The sequence below is a fragment of the Cavia porcellus genome, unplaced genomic scaffold (assembly GCF_034190915.1).
Source record: "Cavia porcellus strain 051 isolate PalLab524CR breed Dunkin Hartley unplaced genomic scaffold, mCavPor4.1 scaffold_11, whole genome shotgun sequence".
NCBI lineage: Eukaryota > Metazoa > Chordata > Mammalia > Rodentia > Caviidae > Cavia > Cavia porcellus.
In genome coordinates, this window is record NW_026947494.1 from 10,796,894 (window position 1) to 10,822,183 (window position 25,290).

General features: G+C 37.2%; 1 protein-coding gene across 2 annotated transcripts in view; it reads right to left on the reverse strand.

Moving 5' to 3' along the window:
• The window catches only part of Dnah5 (dynein axonemal heavy chain 5), a 282,354-nt gene that overhangs the window by 46,146 nt on the left and 210,918 nt on the right, over nt 1–25,290 (reverse strand). For both annotated transcript variants that reach the window (XM_063257979.1, XM_063257978.1), the window contains 6 exons: nt 23,155–23,334; nt 15,904–16,041; nt 11,980–12,115; nt 10,919–11,235; nt 10,151–10,306; nt 6,970–7,152 (listed from right to left, as the gene is read on the reverse strand). In XM_063257979.1, the coding sequence (XP_063114049.1) occupies nt 6,970–7,152; nt 10,151–10,306; nt 10,919–11,235; nt 11,980–12,115; nt 15,904–16,041; nt 23,155–23,334 (1,110 nt within the window). The remainder of the gene's footprint in view (nt 1–6,969; nt 7,153–10,150; nt 10,307–10,918; nt 11,236–11,979; nt 12,116–15,903; nt 16,042–23,154; nt 23,335–25,290) is intronic.

Here is a 25,290-nt window from a genome sequence, read left to right on the forward strand (position 1 = left end):
CCTCAAGAAAACAAATGTTCAGAACTTCTATTGATTCCTAATTTGTTGAGCTGTAGCAACTCAAGCAAAACCTGCTCTTATCACCACTGCTTCCATCTGTTATCTGGCTACACTTCAAAGCTTCCTTTGTGGTTATTTTAATTCATTTATTCACTCGATGAGAATTTCAAATTTCAGGAAATGTAGAAATTAGAACAAACAAGTGACATTTAAGTGCTACCATAAAATTCCTTCCCATAAGCAATTATAATAAAAGCTCTCACATTATGGTTAGGCTCAGAAAGAAAATGATAGTAAAGAAAATAAAAATTTAAATTGTAAAACTTACACACTATCACTGTCATTTCTGAGTTCTTGAAGATGAGCACTGCAAACATTTTCACCTGAAGACAGGTCAGGAAAGAAAAGTACATCGACAGGAAGAAGGACAGCTTTGACATTAGGAAGATGTGTGTTTGAATTCTTAGCCTCTCGAGTCTGGCTAATCTAAAGACCTTCATCTTCAGAAGTCACATAAGGACAGCTAAGAGAGGGACCGTGACCATCACCAGCAAGTGCAGCCAGGACAGTGATGGGACTGAGATAGCTACTCCTCACATGTCTCTTGCTTTCCTTCGTTCCCTTGATACATTATTTTTAGGGGCATAATTGGGAAACTTAATTGTTTAAGAAATGAAGTTATAAGCTGGCACAAAATAAATTCTACTGCTAGATATATATGCAAAGGAAATGGACTGGTATGCTGAAGAGATACCTGTAGCCCTGTCTTTGCTGAAGTCCTCCTGGGAACAGCCAAGACATAGATTCATCCTAGGTGCCCGTCAGTAGGTGAATTGATAATTATGTACATGTACATATGAGACGTTACCCAGCTGTGAAAAGCATGAAGGCCTGTCATTTTCAGCAACTTGGAGAAGTCTGATAATTAGTTTGTTAAATAAATCAGGCACCAAAAGATATATTCACACTTAATAAGTGGAAGCTAAAAAAAGTCATCTCAGGAAAAAGAGAGGAGTATGTAGTTACTGAGGCAGAAATAAAAGAGGAAGGAGGAGATAGTAAAGATGATTAGTGTGCACAGAAAGACAATTGCATAGGAGGAATTAATTAGAATGTTCCCAGCATATAGGGCAAACTATGGTTCACAAGAACTGATTGCATATTTCAAAATAGTAAATAGAATTTTGAGTATTTCTAACACAAAAAAGGATAAACGCTTGAGTTAATGGATATAGCAGTTCACCTGATCTTATCACTACATCATATATGTATTAGTCATGGTGAAACAATTTAATAGACAATTTAATAAAAAATTTAAAAGAGGAAAGGTTTGTGTTGCCTTATGGTTTCAGAGGTTTTAATCCATGGCCAACTGTCTCCATCCATGTCAGCCTGTGGGGAGGCAAAAATGTCCTAGCTAGGCCCCACCTCCTGAGTTTCCATTTCCATAATGTCGTCAAATTATGGCTGAATCTACTGATAACCATAATCTCCCGTGATCTACTCACATCCTGAAAGCCCCACCTCTGAACACATGCAACTTTGAAGGAGAAATTTTAGATCCAAACCTTAAGAGAAATATGGACAGATCATACTAGAACCTTATAAATATGTACAATTATATGTGTCTAATTTAAGTAACTATTTTTAAGTTGAGACAAAAGAAATACTTTAGAATGTCACATACTATAAAAATATATAATAAGGTAGCTAAAAAAAAGAATAGCTCATTATGGAAACCCAGTTTTGAGCTTAGAATGCTAAGGCTGCACACCCTTGTCAATAGGCAAGGAGAGCACGGGTGGTCAGATTCAAAAATAGAATCAAGTGTTACCATTCTGCCTGCACAGTAACCTTTTTCTTCTGCCCGAAATTCCAATTATATACCACTGCCCCAATTTAGGCTTTAATTCTCCACCTATATATTAATCATAGCCAGCTTCCTGCTGGCCCTTTCCTCTGTCACTACCTCCTTCTCTGCTCATAGTAATCTTGGGGAATCGTAGTTGTTTTGAAAGGTTCAAAATTCTCAATTTACAAATCTATTGTAACCCACATTTTAAACCTCATGTTACATCAGAGTAATAAGACTGATGAGCTACATCATGCCCCACATCTCCGACAAAAACCATTACTGATAAAATAAACACAGTAAGAACAAAAGTATTAAATTCCTGATTTAAAGATAGTAAAGAAAAAGACGAAGATTGTTGTAGTCAACTTAATATCATTGTCAACAATATAAATTAAACAAAGCTGTCAATTTAATTGACTTATTACGTATCTACATAACTACAAACACATTTGAGAAATGCACTTCTCAAAGTTTGGAACTGATGAAAATAAAATAAAGAGTATAACTTAAATTCCTACATGAAATTATAAACACAATCTGTGTGCTAAGTAGAAGTGACCAATTACTAGGATGGAACTATAATTATGACAAAAGAAAAATTATCTGAGAAAGAAAATAGAACCATTGCCTTTTGCCTTTTATTCAAGATTGAAAGACTGAAATTGTTACTTGGAATATAGTTTTATACATAGTCTGATTTATATTGCTAATTTATACATTTTTCTGTTCAGCTATTACTTTAGTTATACCACTATATAAAAAGACAGCATGTTTATAAATAAACACAATATGCAAGATGAATCACAGTAATTTTATCTACAAAACTTTTATTCATCAACAATATTGTCTCCTACTCCAGACAGATTACATAGATAGTGATGGATGGATGGGTAGTTGGATGGATGGATAAGATAGATAGATCATAGATAGATAGATAGATGTATTCACTTGTGCTAAGTATTTTGCATACTAATGCTATAAGTAAAAATTTTGTACAAATTGTAATAATGCTAAATTGGGGGAATAGGAATATTTCAAAATGAGTAACAAAAGTATAGGATTGGTTCAGTAACACTTCACAGACATGTATTTAATTAAGTGCTCGAAAATTAAGTGACTTACCAAAGAAGAAAATCAAACTTTAAAAATTAGCATATTTATTAAATTACTTCCCACTCCCAGTAGGTTTCACTAAGTTCAGGTCCTTCCACCTCAAAAGGAAATTACTTAACTGTTTGCTCACCCAGAATTGTGAACAATGAGGATCTCCAAAGCCCTTTATCATGAAACCAGTAAAGGTAACTGATAAATAACTGATATTTTTCTCCTAATAGAACAAAATCCTTTTTATTTCTGTCTTATTCTCTAAGATTGAGGTGGGAATGAGCTAAGCAATTTGGTCTTCTACAATGGAAAGTTATTGGAGGTCTCCTTGTCTACTCTCCTATTCAAAAATTATCTAAATACATCACCTTCTGTGACAACGAAGATTGTCAAAATCTACTCATGGATAGGTCAAGTCAACAATTAAATATGACCTTGATGTGAACTTGAACAGTGCAGTCATTATGGAAAACAGTATGGAAGTTCTTAAAATCACTAGCAATATAATTGTCACATCATCTAGTAATTCCAGTAGTAGTTATGTATCCAAAGGAAATGAAATCAATAAGTCAAAGAGACAGGTGCCCTCTCATGCTGATCCTAGCTCTTTTTGCAATGCCCCATCTAGAACCAATCCAGAGTCCATCAACTGATGAAAGCGTGAACAAAATATGGTATATATACACAACAGAACACTGTGATTCAGACACAACAAAATGAAATCTGGTCATTAGTGACAACACTGGTTGAACTGGAGGACATTATATTGAGCAAAACACACCTAAGTATAGACAAATAAATGATCACACTTACTTGCAAAAGTTTAAAATGTTGATCTCATAGAAGTAAAGAGTAAAACAGTGGTTACCAGAGAATGAGGAAAGGAAAACAGGAAGAGATCATTCAACAAGTACAAACATACAACCAGACAAGAGGAATAAGTTCTGGTGTTCAGCTGCACAGTGCAGTGACTACAGGTAAAGCCTATGCATACTTCCGAACAGCTAGAAGGTAAAATCTCTAATGTTCTCACTCCAGAGAAATGACAAATGCATAAAGATATAGAGATGCTAATTAGCTTGATTTACTCAATGTGTACACATATGCAAGCATCACATTGCACCTAATAAATATGTTCAATAATTATGTGTCATTTAAAAAGTAAATAGACTGATTTAATGCATGCAGAAAGTATGAAATCAGTCTTAAAGTCAAGTTTTCTCGCACTCATATGCTCTCAGATTTCCATTTATTCTTGAAACAAGTAAACTTTAGTTTCAGGCAGGTGCATAGTGGAGACCACAGCATGGTGGTGGTGAGGCCCCTTACTCCCCTGTCCTTCCATGATACTGGGCACTTAGTAAATTGGTGGAATCCAAGAAGGTGCACTTTTCAATTGCATGATCAGAACTGCATTTCCCAAGAAAAATCAAGAGATCAGGAAGATCAAGTGTTTCTGGATGAAGAGTGTCACTTGTGTTTCAGCCTTAAGGTTCTCCAACATCAACTTCCTGTTTATAGGATATTCCCAGCATCCCACACACCCTGCCCACCTTTGCTAAAGGAAACTTTGTATTTTTATTTTATATTTATAATCATCTTAGAAGTGATTATAACCAAAATCTGTCACTGAAATCAAGGGAGAACTTTGGACATAAAAAAAAAATTATGTCCACGTCCATCGAATGCAGACATGGCTGTTTTCGGTGGGTTAATAGATTGGAGCAAATAACCTCAAAAACAGGAGAGACATACTCAGACCACTTTCCACCACCCAGACCTAGAAGATTCAGCAATGTGAGCAGGACTACGATGGAAAAGATGGATGCTAAAAAGGCAAAACTATCTGGGGGAAAGGAAATATTTGAAACTCCATCAAAAGTAATCCCCACACCTCACTTCCAGCTTCGGGAGACTTTGCTTTGGAAAAAAATCAGTCTCAGGTGTCATAGGAAAATGCATTTCAGGGTGAGACGCCACTCTGGGACTGAGAGGAAGAAGATCATGCTACTCTGGCTGCACTTTTTGTAAGAGCTGTTCGTTGTGAGGCAAGAACAGATTCTGAGACAAAAGAACAGGTGTAATTTTCTCAAGAGACTCAGTTTCCCAAGGAGAAAGAAAAGACCTGGCTGGAGGTTCATACTGGCTTTGCCAGGGTGTTGACAGTCTTTTTTAAAAGAGCATAAAGGTTCGTTGCTTCCTGGTAAACCTCTGCTGCAGTAAGCAAGACTCCGTGCTGTGTTTGGTTTTGCTTTGTTTATTGCCATCCAACATTTGCCAAGAAAAATTACTTTTTCTCAGGAAATGGATTCACATCGGTTGAGCAGGAAAACAAAGGTCAAGGCTGTCACGCCAGTACCACCGGTGACCTTACTCCCCCAGAGCAAAGGCTACGGGTGATAGCAGGACACTGGACACCCATGATGGATGCTGCCCCAGAGGCCTTCGGGACGCCCCCATTTTCTCAACAACATGTTATCAATCAAAACCCCAGTCCTTCCTCAAGCAGCTGGGAGGCGCTGATAAACTTCCTCGACTACATCAACTGAGGCTTAACTCAAAGAGTCGAAAATAAACAGGTACAGCCCGCCTGGTCACGAATACCCGTGAGTCCAGCACTCTACAAGGCTGAGGCAGGAAGATCAGGAATTTGATCCCGGTTTGGGCACCTTGGTGAATTAAGGAGATGTTGTCCCAAAACAAAAATTAAAAAAGGACTTAGGATGTTGCTCAGTACAAAGGCCTTGGGTTCATTCCCCAGAAAATCCCCACAAAAATACATACATATATACATACATACACAAATAGCCATGCATATTACATATATATAGCATTATATATTATATATATATATATGAGAGAGAGAGAGAGAGAACTGTTATTACCTCAACTGCTAGTCTGTGGTAAGAACTACAGTATCCATTTCTATCACACTGAGTTGAGCTAACCATGTGAATTTACGAAGCTGGATTAAAGCTTCTAAGATAACTTGCAACTTTATGACTCTATAATTCGTGTGCTGCAAATTAAAAAATAGAAGATTCAAAATAAAAGAGAGAGAGAGAAGAAGAAGGGTGGAGGGAGGAAGGGGGAGCATGAAATAGAGCTGGGAAGAGCAGTCCTGCCTCAGCAGGAAGAAAAGATAAACAGAGTGGGAGGTGCAGAGCGGATGATTTTGCAGACCGCGTTAACCTAATAAATCCTCAGGTCAGCACAGAAGGAGCCGCACAGTAAACTAAACTCTTCCCGCTGCCTGAGCCAGGAGAAAGTCAATAGCAGTTCCTGCAGTTTTACTGGCTGTCTCATTAACATCCTCCGCATCTCTTTGCTTAAGCCTCACAAATTCGCTAGAGAAAATGCTGACTTGGAAAAAGGAAATGTCTGTGTTCTCGGCCATTTCTCAATGAACATTAAGTTAGCAGATAAAACTGAAGTAAGGCAAAGAGACATCAGTTATGCTTCCAGGGCACCTGAAGTCAAATACACAATCAAACTCTACTGTTACAACTTCTAAATCCTCACGGCAGATCCACCACAAGCACACACAGCTCCCATAGATAACAGCTAAGAACACATAATGTTGTTTATCTGTGTATAAAATTTCCATAGTTTATTCTACAAGAATAGCAAGGAATCAAATGTACGAATAACCTAGATGGGTGTTGTGTTAGGAAATGTAAAGTCAACAGGAGCCTAAGATTCACAATAGAGCAGATTTCTCAGAAAAATAAAGCAAAGACCAAAATAACAATGCAGAAACGAGGCTGATGTGCTCACAGTTACATCATCAGTCCACAGAAAGGCAATCAGTGCAATATGTGCACAGGAGACACACAGAATACACGGGGAGATAACTGATTAATAATTCCTTTTAGGTAAAAAGAAGATATTTGTGAATTAACGAAAAACACAAAGATTTAAAGAAAGAAACCCTATGACAACTTTTATCACATTTTCATCAATAAAAGCCTCCCTCAATGCAGAAAAGGAGGTGGCTACACCTTACCCACCTGCTTCTCTGTGAGGATGACTCTCCCCAGCAGCTGATCCTCCAGGCCTTTCATGGTGACAGTGAAGTCAACGATGGAGGTCCGAGCGCTGATTTCTGGAGTGTAGGCAGGATTGGGCAGTTTGGTAGTAAGGTAGAGTCTGAAGCCATCCATTACATCCACTTCCTTGTCCCCAACTTTCACCTTTTCCATAAAAAGAAATTTCCATAAAAAGAAATAATAAAAGAGATGCACCTCACCATGTCCTTCTGTATAATCAGGTATCACTTTAAACAATTTAAACATGAGAGATCATTTACATACCGGAAAGAAAACAGTTATTAAGTATTCACGGTGCTTCAAGCTACTAGGTTGGAAGGAAGGAAAGACAGGAGGGGTAGGGAGGGAGAGATGGAAAGAGGAAGGGAAGGAGGGAGAAAGGAAGGGGAAGTTCAACATATACCATGAAATAAATACAGAATTTGTCACGCAGAAGAAAGATGAAACCCTCAACCAAAATTTGTTCCAGATACGGAGACTGATAATGACTCGTGTAGGAGTAAAGAGTTATTGTTCACATAATGAGATTTTTTTCAGGAAAGAACAAAGCAGGCTCCCAGGCAAATCCTTCAAATGGCTTGAGAAAGCAGGAAAGGGCAACTGGCTTATGCTTTATGGTGGTCAGTAGAGTGAGCTGGGATGGGAGTTGGCACCCATGGCCACAGAAAGGGACCTGAGGGGTATCAGGCTTTTTCTAAGCTTGCACGGAAGAGAGAAAAGTAGGCCAGAAGGAGACAGTAACATGGACGGAAAGGCTTACACTCTGACAGTAATCAGATAGCAACAGAGGCAACCTGTTCTTTACAAAAGACTTACAAGCTTAATTCATTTGTGAAGCCTGATTGTAACTCAAGTAAGTTGTAAAACAAGACTATTTTTCCCATAATGCATTCCAAACCTCCCAAAGCACCCCTTAACTAACCATCTCATAATAGCAAAATGTTGTATAATATGCATAATTTAACAGAAACACCAGTAATTGTCTTGGTTTATACACCAAAAATGTGTACATTATAAAATGTGCCCGGTTTACCAGAAAAAACAATTTGGCACTGTACTAACCATTCAAGTTGATATCTTTGGTTTGAAGGAAGAGAATATGAAATCAATGGTGGGTATTGTTTAGAAGGAGAGTCCTCTTTCATGAGAACATCAGGAATCTGCCTCTCTGGTGTCCTTTCTCTCCTCAGGAAAGTCTGAAGCCCACTAAGACCTGCTTCTAGCTCACTAAGACTTAACCTTTTCAGAACTAAAAGCTTATCGAAGGTTGCCTATATCTGTATTTCTTTAACACTACTCATAATTTTAGTGTGACACGGCATTGTCATCAAGCAAGTTAATATTTTTGCTCTAAGTGAAGCTTCTCTACAAATATTAGTAGCTCTGTTCATTATTTTAGAAGAGCTTTACTGCACTGACTTGATATCTCCTACTCTTCAGAAAGCTCCTCAGCTGCCATTCTCTGTTGCTCAGCCAGAAGGTGCTGAAGTTCCTCTGCAAACAGTTCCTCCTCAGCATCACCACTGTCCACCTGTGAGCCTATGAACTCTGCTATAGTGACAGTGCCATCAACCACAGGATCAACTGAAGACTCACGGCTCATGAAGACTCAGGCTCCTCTATACAACTTAAAGGCTCTCTCTCTCCTGTACAATTTTAGGCCACATTGTCTTCCAGGCATATCTCAGTGTCCTTAGGAAGAAATTGGTCCAAGATTTCTCAGTTTACCTCATACACGAAAGGATGTTATAATGTTCCTTCCAGAACTCTTTAAGGGTTAAACCTGTATCTGAGACCATCTGGAAGCACAGTTCCTTGGTGTATAGCTTCATAAACTTAGCTAACCTGCTCATTCGTGGGTTACAGTAAAGGAGCCGTATTAGGTGGGAGGTACTCGACTGAGAACCATGGGACTTTTTCAGCCAATTCTTCTTCCAAAAGTTGTGGGCAAGCAGGATAACAGACTAGTGATGAGGAGAGCCTGGGTTGTACACTTTTATCCTCCAGATATTTCTTAATAATAGGACAGAAGGCCTCCTAGATCCACTCAAGAAAAGGTATTCTTGTTTCCCAGGCTTTTGCATTAGATCTCCAGAGCAATAATGTTACTCGGTCTTTCATTGGCTTATGACCTGGCATTTTCTTTCCTTCCTGAATAATGTATGTTCTCCTGGAATTTTCTCCCAGAAAAGGCCAGTTTCATCATGTTTGAAAACTTGATGGGAGCAAAAGCCATTTCTCTGTGTCACTGCTTCGGAGGGTTGGGTGTATTTTTCAGCACCCCTTTTACCAGCACTGATTGCTTCACTATGCCTCGTTCTCACTTTAAAACCTTGAAACCACCCCTAAAATGTCTCACCATTATCATTTATTAATGGATTATTCTCTACAAGTTTTTCACAAATTATAGACTCAGATAAGCCATCATGTGCCACCTGCCTTTCATTTCTCCACACTAATTTCCACCTCACTTAACACTGTTGATCATGACTCACTAATCTTAGTAACACCTTTAGCAACACTAGCTTCTTATGCTCTCTTCTCTGCTCTGTAAGATTGTCAAGATGGGGGATTTCGTCATGCTGTACACATTAGCAAGATCACAAACACCGTCAGTCACAGAATTTCCTTTTTGATTGTGATTGCTTTATCTTCTCTTTCTTCTTTGCTTCTTCTCTAGCTTTTTGGGGCCATTTTGATAGCAATAATCATAGCATTATATAAAGCACTGACTAAAATCACATCCACGAACACACACATCTGGGCTCAGACTGATGTGGACATACACTTACATACTTACATATGCTTTTCTGGCATGGAAAGTCTTTGTTTACAAACACATGAGCAGCAGGCATTCGGGTCATCATTCAAGACTTTGATCATAAGCTAAACCTAAAATTCTGCTTGTAACCCAAATTATTCATACATGAGGCCAGTCATAATTCAAGGGTCTACTCTAAAGTATATGTGCCTAAGAGGATTGCTCTTGAATAGTTTAATCCCAATTCGAGAAGTACAGAAAAATATCTCTCACCAGTGACTCTAATTTCAGTTGCTTCCCAATGAAAGAATTCTATCCATGTCACATTTATCTGACCTTACACAATTGTTCTGCAATATGTTGTTGACAGATTTAACCTACCTTAAAGGTAGATCCAGTTTTAATGAAGTTTCTTTCCAAAACATTATCCAGAGCTGGATCTAGTTCCTCCCCAATGTCTTCAATAAGCAAGGGTCTTCCAAGAGAAAGGCCGTCCTCCAGGTGATTTCTGAAGTACTTGTGATTCAGAGATGTGATCTATACCAGGTTAAAAAGGTTACGCTTGACACAGTCTCTTGATTTAACGCAGAGACAAGCAGTATCATGCTATACTTAAATAGTCTAGCTCGGCAGACAAACAGATGTTTAGAAATCCTTGGCTTTAGAAGCCATACTTGGTAAAATGGTATGGAAATTTTAAACTGTATCCATTCTTTTCTTTATCAAGCTATTATTTCCTTCTCCTGGGGAGCATGTAAGGCTCTGGGTAGTAATGCTGCTTTTTCTTCACCCCAACACCTTTGTAATAAATAATAACAGAATAATTGAGAAGTATTCTTACAAGAACTATAGGCATATTATGATACAGCTCTGTCTTTCTGTTTGTCAGAGAGAACCTCTGGCCTTAATAGAATAGAGTCTAAAATCACTGAAAAAAATGCAAATAATAGTCATGAACACAAATGTGAATAGTGAGTTTTTTTTAAAAAAAAAAGATTGTTACTGAATTTAAGCTTAGACCTGCTACTCCTCTCCCTAGGATTACCAACATCATATAAGATTTTCAAATGTTTCTTCATTCTTGGACTGTTAACAGTCTGAGGCAATAAAATTTGAGCAATAATGAAAATATACTCAAACATAAATTACCTGGAGTTCATTTTGGCTTTCTTTATTTTTAATCCAGCTCTTGCCTTGAGTCTGTGGATCAATTAACAAAGGGTAGCGAGATGCCTTTGTGACAATAATTCCATTCTGAATAGACAGGTCATCATTTGGTAGACCTTGAAGGTTCCACTCACTAATAGTAGGAGCATCAATTAGCATCTCACTGAGATTTAAGTTGTTTTCAAATGGAATTTTCCGAGCTTTCATTTCCTTCTTCCAATCATTTAACAACAGATCTCGAAACTCTTGGTTAAATGGACCAGAATAAGACAGAAAGGCTGTAGCCAACAATACATCCCCTAAAATAGAAAACAAATACCACTAAAGTATTCATAACCATCTTTGTAATTGTACAGCACATCAAACATTTAAAATTTTTTTTTAATTCTTTTAAAAGCCAAACTTAACAAGTCACACTGTAGCCACAAGTTCCCATCTTTTGGTGAATAACAGAAGTTTGGTTTATTGGTAAACAGAGTCAAACAGCTGGAAGTAATAAGTACTGGAAGAAAGCACTGGACTATTTCGACTTTTCTTGCGAGGAAGTAGACAATCTCTGAGTTCATGAGCTTCACACCTCAGAAGACAGAGCCATTATGCAAAGCACCCTTGATTAATATTCCCATGGATTCATGGGAGTACTGGAAAGTGATCTGACAGTGATATGTGTAAAGGTCATTAATCCATCCAATTAAGACAGCAAATATGCCAGACCATAGAAAAGAGACAGAGAGAGAAAGAGAGAGACAAGGTCAAAGAAAACACAGAAATAATCAAATGCTGTTTGATTAAAGCTCAGATTGCTTGCTCCCTATCATAATCAATACAGTTTCATAAGGGGGTGGATATGATCAAAATACATTGTTTACATCCCCCCAAAAAACATGTAGAACTGTAGGCAAGTGGGACAAGGCAGGTGATGGGGGATGAAAATGATCAAAGTACGTTATGTTCACTTATGAATCTGACAAACTAAAAACCATTTTTCTTAGTAACCAATAATCACTAAGCTTTAAAAAATGAGAAAAAATTAATTTACAGACCTACAAGCCTTTTAGTTTGTGCAGCAAACTCTTTGCTTTGTTCCGTCCATCTTTCTTTCTCCCCTGCCAGGCCACTGATGAGCGTCGAGGCTGTCTGCATCTTATGTCTGCACCGCTCTGCATCTTCAAGCAAAGCCTTAGAAAGGTCATAACCAGAAGAAAACCTTCGTTGAGGTAAGTATAGCCTCAGGCTTAAATATGTAACGCTAAAATATGTAGTATATGTTTTCTGGGACGTGTAAGCCTTTTATTGCAAATAATAATAATAGAAATGCTAAGATCCCATTTCTGTGTCTCCTGTCTGTTATACCCTGTCCGAGGAACATGAGAGACCCTTCCACGTAGTGCCAAGTTGGTTGGATCCCACCAGATGTTACTGACTGAAAAATGATGGAAATTTGCATCAACCATGATTTGCCTCTAAAGAAAAATGGAACCAACAAGGTTAGTATTGCAAGACACAAAAATGTAAAGAAATGCATAGTCTCAATCAAAAGTCAGGAGTATCATTCACATTAAAGTTCCAGAATCATTATTGTTTTATCTAACTCTATATCTACCTTTAGTTTAGAGAGAATTTAGATCCTAATATCAGATTCTGGTATCCTGAAGCTCCAGCTAAGCTTGACTTACAGATCTTTTCCTGCTACTCCTCCAGAGAATAAAAGTCCTCTAATCCAGATCTCCACATACCGCTGCCATTCAGGCTGCTTTCCTGTTTTGTATGTTTGTTTATGTTTGTTTTGTGAAAGGCAAAAAGCCCAAAACCTCACACAAGCTGAGTATGTGCTCTACCACTGAGCTACACCCTCAACCCAAGAGCTTTGTTCTTAAAAACAAATTTTCTCTTCCTCTGTGTTTAAGAGACGACTGCTAATTCTACTTTTAACACTAATAAAATAAGGTGAATGCAGACAAAGATTTAGCTATATGATCAGTTAAGAGATTCATTTATAATGTAAAAATAGATCCATTTTATAAAATATTTTAATAATGTATTTGATATATATGTAACATCTAACAATGAAGGATTATTTATTATAGCACTCAAGAATATTCTGAAGTCTCTAGAATTATCTTATAAATGTTTTATGACCAAGATATCACAATATTTAATAAAATTTGAAAAATTCTATTTAATTGATTACTATTCAGCTATAAGGAAGGATACTTTTATAGGTAAATGAATGCAACTTGAGACCATACTCATAAGTGAAATAAATCAGACATGCATGTGTAGCATCATATTATCTCACTAGTGTGAGAGGCTGAAAGAAACAACAATATATGTATATGTACACGTATAATACACAACGTATATGCCATTGTTACTCCTAATTATTGTTTTGAAATTTTATTTTTTCTTTTTAAAATAAAATAGATTTCAAAAGAAAGGTCAATTTACAAAACAGCATTACTGAACTATCTGCTGTGTTTTAAATGTACTTAAAATATTATGTAAATAAGGGAATCTGTTCAGATGTAAAATGATGAACAGCAAAACATTATTGGTGTCCCTCTGTAGGGTACCTAAATCCACTGCCCAAACACGGATTCTTTTTTTATCAATAACACAATGTAACAACTTAAATAAGTTATTATAGTACTGTGTTTTTGGAGAGTGAGATATTTAGTGCAGTTTATTCTAGTCTACCCTAGGGGGCTTTTTCTTCTACAGGTATGTGAAAAAAAAAATACATATATATATCCAAACTGAGAGGCAAAACCCTATTCATATACATTTGTTTCCCTGCTAAAGGGAAAGACACCTGCTTCAAGGTGTGATTCCATATCATTCATTGGAAACACATTTTCTATTTAAAGGAAACTTTTAGTCTGACTTTTTTGCTCTAAATTCTCCAACCTTACTTTCATCCATCCAAATAAGAGAATGGGCAGGTATTTTCTTTCTTAACTTTTATTTTCTGGAAGCCTATATTCTTTTGGGGGATTGAGATAAGGGGAAAGGAAGTGGTATAAATGAATACACAAGAGAAAGAAGTAGATCCCCTCCCCAACCTAAGGGTTAGGGTGCAAAACTCTCTAAGTTTCAGCCCAGGCTCCTTTTCTCTTCAGAGATAACTGACTCCCAGGAAGCCTAGGAGGGGCTGGACCCCAAGTGAAAGCTCTGTGTCCTGCATAAAGACTACCAAGGACATAGCCTCTTTCAAAGGCCCACGTAGGCCCAGGCCACAGTGGACTAGAATGTGGTCCATCAGCCCCTTGGACTCTCCTGGAAGCCTGTAAGGGGGACAAACAACAAAAATGACTGAAGAGCAAGCTCACAAGGTGCTAGGACAGCTCATGTTCAGATTTTTTTAATTAAAGAAACGTGACATTTGTTGAAATTTAAGTTTTAAAGGTTGAGCCACATTTTTACCGTAGCAGTTCCTGTGTGTCCCTACAATTTAAATAATAAATAGCAGATGCTCAAAAACAGTAGCAGTTCCTGTAGCAGTTACAGTAGCAGTTTCCATGTGCTCCTACAACTTAAGTAACAAATAGCAGATGCTGGAAAACAACAAAAAGGTTGTTGAAAGAATCAGTATACAAATGTTGAAATATAAAATAAGATAGCATAGTTTTACTGTGTTCAACAATGCTTCCTGATTCCAGTGAATGCCCAACATGCTAGAAATCAATACTTCATTCTCAATTTCTAAAGTAGATGCTCAAGCTGCAATGTGAATGTTCTCCTTAAATAACTGAAATCTGTGCAGTACCAACATAAAATCCATACAGGTGTTATGTAATTACTTCTCAAGACGTTAAAGAATCTCCTATTTCTCTCTGAGAAGACGTGTCTTTAGGGGAAAATGCTGTGCATTCTGCATGGGATGAAAATTGAAAGACACAGGCTAAGAATCTCAGTCTGGCCACAGGAAGGCTGAGAAGGGTCAGAGCGAAATTCCATAAAATTGAGTTTGTCTCTAATTTACCAAATATAGAACTTAGCAGAGGCAAATGCAGACTTTGTGGAGTCAGAAACTCAGATAATGTGGAGAATTGCTTTAAGAAAAATTATTAGAGAATTATTCCAAATTTGCAAAATACTAATGTATGTATTTAGAATAAGAAAAAATATCATGAAAAAATCCTGATGACTTGGAAATTCTTTTGCCTTTCTTCTTTGATCTCTGTAGACATTTTGCTTGCAAAGTAAAATACAAATGCTTGTCAATCACAATCTGTTCTCCCTTTCCCGTAGAACAGTCTACCACTCCCAAGAACTCACAGGCTGAAGATTAAGCCACATTAACTAACTGTAAAATCTGTCTTGACTTTTCAGAAGAAAGAAGAATCCAGTGGAACCAGAATTACTTTAAACAGTAGTCAGATAATGTATGGACCTAGATTTGAAAAGGTGCTAAACGATCTCCAACATGAACACAGTGCAAAAACATTGTAGATGGTCATTGTGGTCAATTATATTGACCCAGCAGAAAGGCCTAAAGTAACATCAGAAGGCCACGGTCAACAAAAGATGCTGGCACTGACCAGCCTTATGGCCAACATTCATTCTCTTGACCTTCCTAGACTTTGGTTCCTTTCTTCCAAGCAAGAGTAAAACCATCCACCCTGCTAACCTTGCAAATTTGTTTCAAAAATTAAATGAAATCAGCTGGAGGATGTGATTTGAAAACTGTAACAAAAAAAGCCACACAGATGTGGCTACTATCACCATCACGATGGACGGACTGCCATCTTGGAAGACCATCATGACATCTTGATGAAGCCCTGGGGCACTGTTAGAAACAAGGTCCAGAGCAAAACGAGGGACAGGGTGCTGTGTAAATATTTTGTGTAAATTACATGAATCCCCGTGAAAACCAAACCCTGGGAGAGAGAAGGTAGAATAGGAATGAGGATTTCCAATGAGCAGGGTGGGCATATGACAGTCACTCTGATGCCAAGGACAGTTACCTGCTTCTCGGTCATGGCCTGTTCATACTCAGCCTGCACCACATCAAGCTCTGCTTGCTTTTCATCCAGCTCAGCCTGGGCTTTCTGCAGATCCTGCATGGCCAGGACGTGACGATTCTCCTGGACCACCAGGTTGGCCTGCAGTGGACACACACAGTGTGAGGAAAAAGGCAAGAAACTTCGAAGCCTACGCTTCCGAAGCCAAGAAGCTGGCGACGTCACCTGTGCACACCTCTCCTGTGCTCCACCCCTAGCGTCTTTTCCAATTGCATCAGGACCAATGTGAATGTGAACTTGACTCACATGTTTATAAGAATGAATTTATACTTCATTAGAACAGAGATCAGCCAGTTTTTTGCAGTAAAGTGCCAGGTAGTAAATATTTCAGGCTTTTTACCCAGGTAATAAAATCAAAGCTATTAAGTACTCAAGTAAATACTATTTTAAAATGTAAAAAAAAATGAATGTTTAAATCATTTTAAAAACCATTCTTATTTAATGAACAAAGAAATATAGATGATGGGCTGGATCTGGCCTAGGGGCCATAGTTTTCATACCCCAGATCAGAACTTATAATATTAAATATACACAGGAAAAGTGCAGAAAACTGTAATGTTAACTTCAGTAAAAATAGAAAAAAATTTGAATATAGGTGGTCTCAAGAGTTATGATTATTATACATTGGACATAGGATTTTTCAACTGTATGATGATATAAAATCAATACATATTTATCCAGTAAAAATTATACTTTGAACTTGAAATTCTGATATTTTGCTAGGTTAGGGATGTGCGGTGTGGTGCTCTCTCAAGGGTGTGGATGGCAGCAGTGAAGCACAGCTTGAAGTCAGTCATATGATCACAAGAGCAAATGATACACTGAGGCCCAGCAGTGTATCACAATGCATATTGGTCTTACGCTATATATTTAATGTACATAAAATCATTAAGTCATTGTGTAACCATCTTCAATTCTACCAAAAGACAACATCTAAAAATAACTAACAAAAAAGATGTGAGAAACAGTTCATGCTTATTGGAAATCAGATCCTTTAAAAAAATTTTAAAGCAGATTTCTGCCTTTCAAGTCCACAAAATGGCATATTCTTTCTGAAGCTTAAGAAACAAAGATTACTTTTAAAAATACTTTTAAGACAAATTATTCTCCTATTTCAAAACTTCAGGCTTCCAATTTTTGTAGAACATATTTTTAAGGGAAATTTCAAAGTTTTATTCATGGTGAAAACCAGTGACAAACAAAAGCACGACTTAAAAATTACAATTTAAGAAGAATAGGCAAGATATGGGGAAAGGACTGGTCTCAGAGAGGGAGTGATCTGCCCTTCAGTGACAGTCTGGTGGGTTTAATAAATACACAGACACACTGTCCTCTGAGCTAGACACCCTGAAGTTAGACAATTCCTATCCAGTAAGAGAGTGTAAAATTTAATCACCGCATATCAACTTACCAATAAAGACAACAGTAAAAATAATGCCACCTTTTCCTCCCACATACAACAGGAGTGCTATGTATATTACACTCAGTGCCTTATCCATGACTGCCAGCCAATTCCCATGGCAATGAACACCTCAAGAGATACATGAGCATCAAAGAACACTCCAAAAAATACTCAAGAATATTCCACCCAGGGGCTGGGGACTTAGCTAAGTGGTATAAGTGCCTGCCTGGCAACTGTGAGGTTGTGAATTTGATTCCTGGTACAAAAAAAAAAAAAAAAAAAAAAAAAAAAAATATATATATATATATATATATATATATATATCGTACTCAGAGGCACTGAAACCAACAAAGTCAAAAAGTGAGATGGAATGACTATAATCAAAAAGGCAAGTAGTCAAGCAAAATCAGAAAAATAAAGGAGTCACCAACACAAAAAGAACTCAACAACTGAAACAAACCAACACCTTTCAGTAATAACTCCTAATGTAAATGTCTTCGCCTCCCCATTTAACAGACAGATTGGCAGATTGTATAAGAGAACAAAATACAACATCTATTGTATTCAAGAAGCTCATCTAATCCAAGAAGAAATTCATAGGCTAAAATCAAAGGACAAAAAATAATATTACAGGCACCAAGACCCTGAAAGTAAGCAGGTACGTTTTCCTCTTAGAGAAAGTAAGTTTCAAGTTAAAACTGATCATCACTGGCCATTAAAGAACGCAACTGTAAACAGCTGTGAGATTTGACCTTACTCCAGAAAGAATGGCAATCATGTAGAAATCAAATAGTAACAGATGCTGGTGAGGCTGCAGTGAAAAAGGAGGTCCCACACATTGCTACTGGGAATGTAAATTAGTGCATCCATTACAGAAATCTGTATATGAAGTCCTCAAAAGATTAAAAATAGTAATTCCATTCAACCCAGCTATTCTTCCGCTAGGTGTCTTCCAAAAAGACTTAACGATGTCGTATTATACTCATGCACGCATACTGATGTTTATTTCAGCAAAGCTCATAATAGCTAAATCTTGGAAGCAGCTTATGTGTCTATCAACTGAAAAATAATTCATGAAAACAGGGTTTGTATGCACATTTGAATAGTAATATACTATGGAGGATGAATTTGATTCTTCAGCAGGAAAATAGATTCACCTTGAAAATATTAAGTGAAATAAATCAGACACAGTTTAAATAATGTATGGCTTCTGTCATGTGAGAAATCCAAACAATAAATAAAATGCAAAATAAGGAAAAGATGAAAAGAAACAGGGAGACAGATCTACTGTAACTGGGAACGGTACCAGGAGATAAAGAGAGGGCGGAAGAAAGGGATATAAAGGAATTTAAGATGTAACATGCAGAGGTACCAAACACCCACAGTGAACAACAAATAAATAAAGAATAGAGAAAATGATGCAGAAAGCTCTTTCCATGATAAAGGATGCCTTAATACATTCATGACAAGCAAGCCAGCACTCCAAAAACTTCTGAAGTATATCATAGAGACAATGAAGCCAAGGAGGCCAAAAAGACTAGCTAAATGGATGAATCAGGAAGCATGAGCAATTAAGCAGAACGGAGAAAAATGAAACCAGATATAAGAAATAATGCAATGATAGAAATAAGTCAAAATTTTCCATAGTAACTCTCAAGGTGAATGAGACAATCAAGAAACACAGGGAGGCAGAAAAATAAAGAAATAATCTAATGCTATATTGCATGCAAGAAACATGTTTAATCCAAAAGACATTTATAGACTACAATCAAAGCATGAAAACAATATCCCATGCAAGAAGAGGCCAAAACCAAGCAGGAGTAGCTAGCCTACTTTCAGATAAAGTTGATGTGAAGCTAAAACTTATCAGAAGAGGAAAAGAAAACCACTATATATTGGTTAAGGAAACAATAACAAGAAGAGATAAAAAATTTTAAATAACTATGCACCAAACACTGGCACACCCAACTTTACAAAGCAAACACTACTGGGCATAATGTATCAGGTAAATATTAACATAATTAGAGTAGGGGACATCAATGACTCACTGTCACAAATAGATCAACTAGACAAAAATATCAACAATGATATCCTCATTGAACCACAGTAGTACAACCAGCAAGGAAATCCGTATGGAAATTGCTCAAAAAATTAAAAATAGAAATGACATTTGACCAGCTGTCTCCCTGCTAGTTATGTTTCCAAAAGAAAGAAATCATATAGTGATATATGTACATTCAGATCAATAGCAGTAAAACTCAAGTAGCTAAATCTTTGAAGTGGATTATCTGTCCATCAACATGTAAATGTTTAAACAAAATGTGATATGTATACATAATGGGCTACTACTCTGCTGGGAAAAAGGATAACTTTGGGGGTTTTTGTAGGATAATGGGTATAACTTAAGACCATAATGTTACACGAAATAAATCAGACACACAAACTTAAATATTGCATAATTTCACTTTTGTGACAATCCAAAAGTATAATCTAAAAAGCAAAGTAAAAAATATGAAACAGGAAAGAAGAAGATAGATCTTTTGTAAATGGCAAGATGATTGAGAGATGGAGAGAATGGGAAGGCAGAAGAATTGAGGGGAATTGAAAGACTAAGGACAGGGTAAAGGCATGAACATGGGAATGATGCGTGATGATAAACATAATCATGTACAGTACGCATATACTGAGACCTATTGAAATATTTTTAAATTGAGTTATGAAATATTTCTTCTTCTGTACTCTTAGCTACAGTGTTTGCTAGTCATCAAACATAAAAGAAAAGCAAAACCCCTGTGTCAGAGCTTACCAAAGTAACCTGCTAAGGCCACACTATCACAACCCAAAGATTTTTAGCAATTTCTAGTACTGTACTCAAAAACTAAATTTTAAGTGATACCTTCAAAGTTGCTAACCAAAACATTCAAATCCAAGTACCAAACTTTTAAAAGTTTAGAATTACATATATGAAACCTAAAGAGTAAACTCCAGTTTCTCATTTAAAGTAATGAAAAATCCATCTCCTAGGATTTTTTGTAATAAATAATATAACCCCTAGAGACTAAATCTAACACCTGAAACACGAGTTTTCTAAAACAACAGATGTTATCATTATCTGTGCTCACTATTTGAGGGCTTAGTTTTTAAAACAGCATTTGGATGGGCTGATATTTATCGGTGCATGTAGACTTTTCGGGGGGAAATCTCACTTAATAAGCTTGAATACAATTAGAATTGTTGTCATGAATATTTGTTTAAATGGACTCACCAACAGAAGTCAACTAGTTCATCTGTAAGGATTACAAGACAAAAAAGAAAACTCCTCCATGATGGCTCACCACCAGTTAGTGGTGAGAGCCTTCTCTGCGTCTAGAGCTCAGAAAATATCCTTGAGCTTCCCTCACTTAGCAAGCAGGAATTTGAAAGTGAAGCCTCTCCAGGAATAAATAAAGTGTGAGGCCTGGGTCTGTGTTCCTTAATAAGTGGCATCTCACTTCTCAATTCATTCCTTAATTATGGCAAAGATAGTCATGATTGTGTTCATGCAAGAAAGATGCCCACGGTCATGTCTGTGCCCCATACAGAGTTCAAAAATAAAAATAAAATTTTGCTGAAATTTTCCTTTGTGAAGGAAGGCACCACAATCTGCACTCCCTTAATCTTCTGCTTCACCATAAGGGCAAGAATCTGTAAAATCTACACACCTGGATGTGTTTTGATGACTGACATAAAAGGAATCTGATGAGCTGAGTGGTCCAAGATGCTGGATGCTCTCAAGATTACAGGAGGATACTTCCAATACAGACATCTCAGAAGTACATCACTTAACAGTGATCCCCCAACCCTGGCCACCGCAATAGTGTTCCCTTCACTTCCAGCTGTGTGATCTAGATTATCCTGGCATTGAATGTAGAATGAAAAATGGAAGTTTCATGGCTTATTTGCAGATGCCTCCCAAATCCTCATGCATTCATAAGTGAGGCTTTTGCGAGTGACCAGATTGTGAGTATGTGACCCTGGATCGATCCCTTGATTGGATTAGACCAGTTCTGAGTATGGATGATGGACTCTGTAAAGAGAGAAGACCCACCCTGGGTGTGGATGGCACCAACCAATAAGTGTGTAGCCTGGATGGAATAAAAAGGGAAAGAAGATGAAGGCTCACTGCTACTCCTGCCTGCCACCCCATGAACTGTTTCTCCTCTACTGTGCCTCTCTGCCCTTCTGCCCTTCTTTGGAGCCAGCTAAATATGTACTGAAACCTCCACCAGCTGTGATCAAAAAATAAACTTTCTCTCTAACTAGTGAGTGTCAGGTATTTTGTCCCCACGCTGAGAAAGTCACTAAAACAGAAAATGTTGAAGAAAGAAATCTCATTCTTCTTATGTGAACTTTAGAATACCCATATTCAATGATATTAGTTCACTATTCTTAAAATAACTATAATAAAATAAAATATACACATTGTAAACTCAACTGTAATTCCCTTTATGATACTACATAAGTGCTTATGCACTGGAAACAAATGTGTAAAGGATGCCCTGTCCCTTTCATTTGACATGTGACTATAAATTTAGTCAGTATCGAAATGTCCACTTCTACCTATGCTGGCATATTTGCTGGTGCCAATAACCATGATGCTAGACCACAAGATGTGAATCATTTGCCCTAAAATGATCTAAGTCAAATAATTATTTGTCCTTTAAATTGTCCTGTGACCTCAAGGCCCCCAACTATTGAAAAGATGCCCTTGATATGGTAACAAGTAGAAAATATATTGTGCCCTTCAACACAGTACTTACACTTCTGCTAATCTTAATTGTTCTTACCATGTCTTAAGCTTCTTGGGATTTTAGCTGATGGTTGGGAAAGATCAAACTTACACAAACTTATACAAAATGACCAAACAAGCCATAAATTCTGATTTTTGATACATTTCCTTTTTGAAAACAGCACTTTCCTCTCCATTTGTGAAGCCTGAATGTCTTTTCATGTTGGGGGAGTATATATCAATGAAGCTTTAAAACTTATTATGCCAATGGAAACACAGTGCTGACAGTTAAGCGTAGGCTTGAGAGAGCTCTAGGGGATGAGTGGAGCAACATCTAAGCATGTCCAGGTGGGCCATGTCACCTTTATCAGTCCCACAGCTCTTCCTGTCCCCTTTCTCTGCTTCACAGCTACTGTGAACTTTGCCCCTCTGCCATGAGAGTTCTACCTCAGGGCCAGCCAACCATAGACTGCACCCCCTGAAACCTGAGCCAGATTAAACCTTTCTTCTCTCTTGTGCTTGCCTGTCTTTGTGTCCCAGTGGCAGGAAAGCTAATACAATAGGTACAGTTTCCAAGTCACATTAGTAACCAACAGATGGTATTCTTTTATAAGGGAAAAAGGAGGATTAATGGGAGACTAAACCAGGACCAGCTTTCCCCATTTTCTAATCTCCAGGATCTGTATCTTGACCCTGCTTCATTCATCGGATTACTGGCTCAAGATTTTGAACATTAAAGACAATTCTGTTACAATTTTCTGGGTTTTTTTTAAAGATATTATGAAAAATATCCAGTAATCCCCAAAGAACATAGGGTCCTTGTAGAGAGTAAGTCGATGCTCAAAGACTCATACAATTCTGACTGGAGTAGGCCACAGAGAAGAAAGAAACTGTGTTCTTCTCAATACTGTTTCTCCCTATGGATCTGAGTACAGTAACACCAGAGCCAAAAGCTCTTGCACTACTGTGCAAAGCCAAGATCAGCTGACCCAGAGACCCCTCCCAGGCATGGGGTTCTCCCTACCTTCAGAGGCAGCACCTCTTTGTTTATAGAAAAGAAGGAAGCCATGGCTTTGGTCCAGGAACAAAGACCAGCTACATTCCCACATACGCGTTTGGCAGTTTCAATGTTGTAGTCCGGCATTTCAAAGTAAGGACTCAAAAATTCTATCACTTCTTCATTGATTGTGTCTTTTGGGAATTGCTGTGGAATCAAGAAGTAAAATTAAGTCAAAATATTTCTTTCCATGAAATCAAACTCGTATTATGCTCAGTTCAACTAAAATAATTGTACAATCAAAAATGAGTGAACAGTCCAGTGTTCTGTGACTATCACAGGGTACTAAGCAACAGTCCACAAGAGGAAAGCACCGTAGGGAACAATTGCCATTAGGGTCCACTTTGTCTTCTCTTATACAAGAGATGCTGACTTTAAACATATTGGGACCTAAGGAAAGAGCAAATTATTTAGGTAGTGAATAGTAATGTGGTTATTAGAATTTCTAAATCAATAAACTAAATTTCATTAATCCTAAATTGATAAATTACAATGAAATAAGCTCAAACATGAAAAGCAAACACATGCAGGTACATTCAGCCTCAGGAAATACAGATTGAGCAATTATCTGCAACTAAATGCTTACTGCTCTCGGTCAGATCTATTAAAGTTACCTAAAATGTAAAGATATTGCTAAGACATTAGATTCATTCATAATCATAGACGTATCAAACATATGAGGAAATTATTATCTCTTAGAGGGGATGTGGTTTTAAAATAGCAACAGAATTGATTGGAATGCCTTCCTGCATCAGAAAGAAATGACCATTAAAAATAGTGTTTCCTCATCTTAAAGAGGACAACTGTTTCCCAAGTAGAAATAAATTTAGCATCTAATAATTTGTGATATAAACCTACAACCAAGACAAAAATATTCTCCTTCAAACTTTGCTTTTTCTTTTTTTTAATTTAAAGACAGAAGAAAAAAAAGAAAGGACATAAAAAAACAACGCAGCAAAAGGGTACAAATAATACAGTTTTTCTAGAAAAAAATATATACAGTACGAAATCACCAGTTAATAGGTTACATATTATCTTCCCAGAAACAGTTGTCCATATCACTAAATTAAAGCATATAAAGTGAACATTCACACAGTGGAATTGGAGACAGTACCGTTCAATGATCCAAGAAAAGCTCAGTTATATGGTTTTCCATCCTATATACTCGAACATACCTGCGGTTATATCCCTTAGTCCACCTTACTTTCCTCTCTTTTTTACAGTAACAATTAGACTTTTAGGGTTTTATTACTCTCATGGTTCTTATTACTTTTTTGAAGAGAATAAACCAAATGTGACTAAGCAAAACAGAGTCAGAACAGAAGGGTGGTCATAGCATGTGATGCAAAAATAGAATACCAGGTGATCAAAAGTGGTTAACATTGACTTTGCTTTTTCTTTAAGGGACTTGTCAAATAATGGAGCCAAAAGAATGCCTAGGAGCAATAGGCAAAAAGGTGACCAAAAGATAAACACCAAGAGCTCCCGAAAGTAGTGGACCTGCCACAAGAGAAGGAGGCAGGCAACGATCCTGGATTACTGCTAAGATTCTATCCAAAGTTCAGTTCCATTTTCATAGTCTCATAGTTACCTGGGACAAGATGCAGCCTACCAGTTTTACAAGCTACTTAACATCATAGAAGCTGAAATGCACCGTAAGGTGTTCTGATCATAGCAGTCACAGAGCAAAACTGAATCAAAGGTTGAATGAAAAATAATGCTAAAGTTATAGCTTGGATGTGGATTGCGTATATCCAGCTATAGTCTCAATATCTAAACATGAATGATAAAACAGTAAAAGTCCCAGAAGAAAACATGGGAGAATTTATTCTTCCTTAGAGGTGAGCAACGATCTGAATAGGACACAGAAAGCATTATTAAGAAAAGTATTAAGAATTACATTGAAAGTAAGAACTGCCACTTATCAAAAGACATCACTAGTAGCATGAACAGGAGATATTTGCAAACACTTAAGTGAAAAAATTAGTTTGAACTTCATACAAAAAGACATTCTACAAAGTATCTAAAACACAGCAACATGTAACAGACCTAAACAGGCACCTATGTGAAAAGAATTCCCAGAAGACTTGTAAACCTATGAAA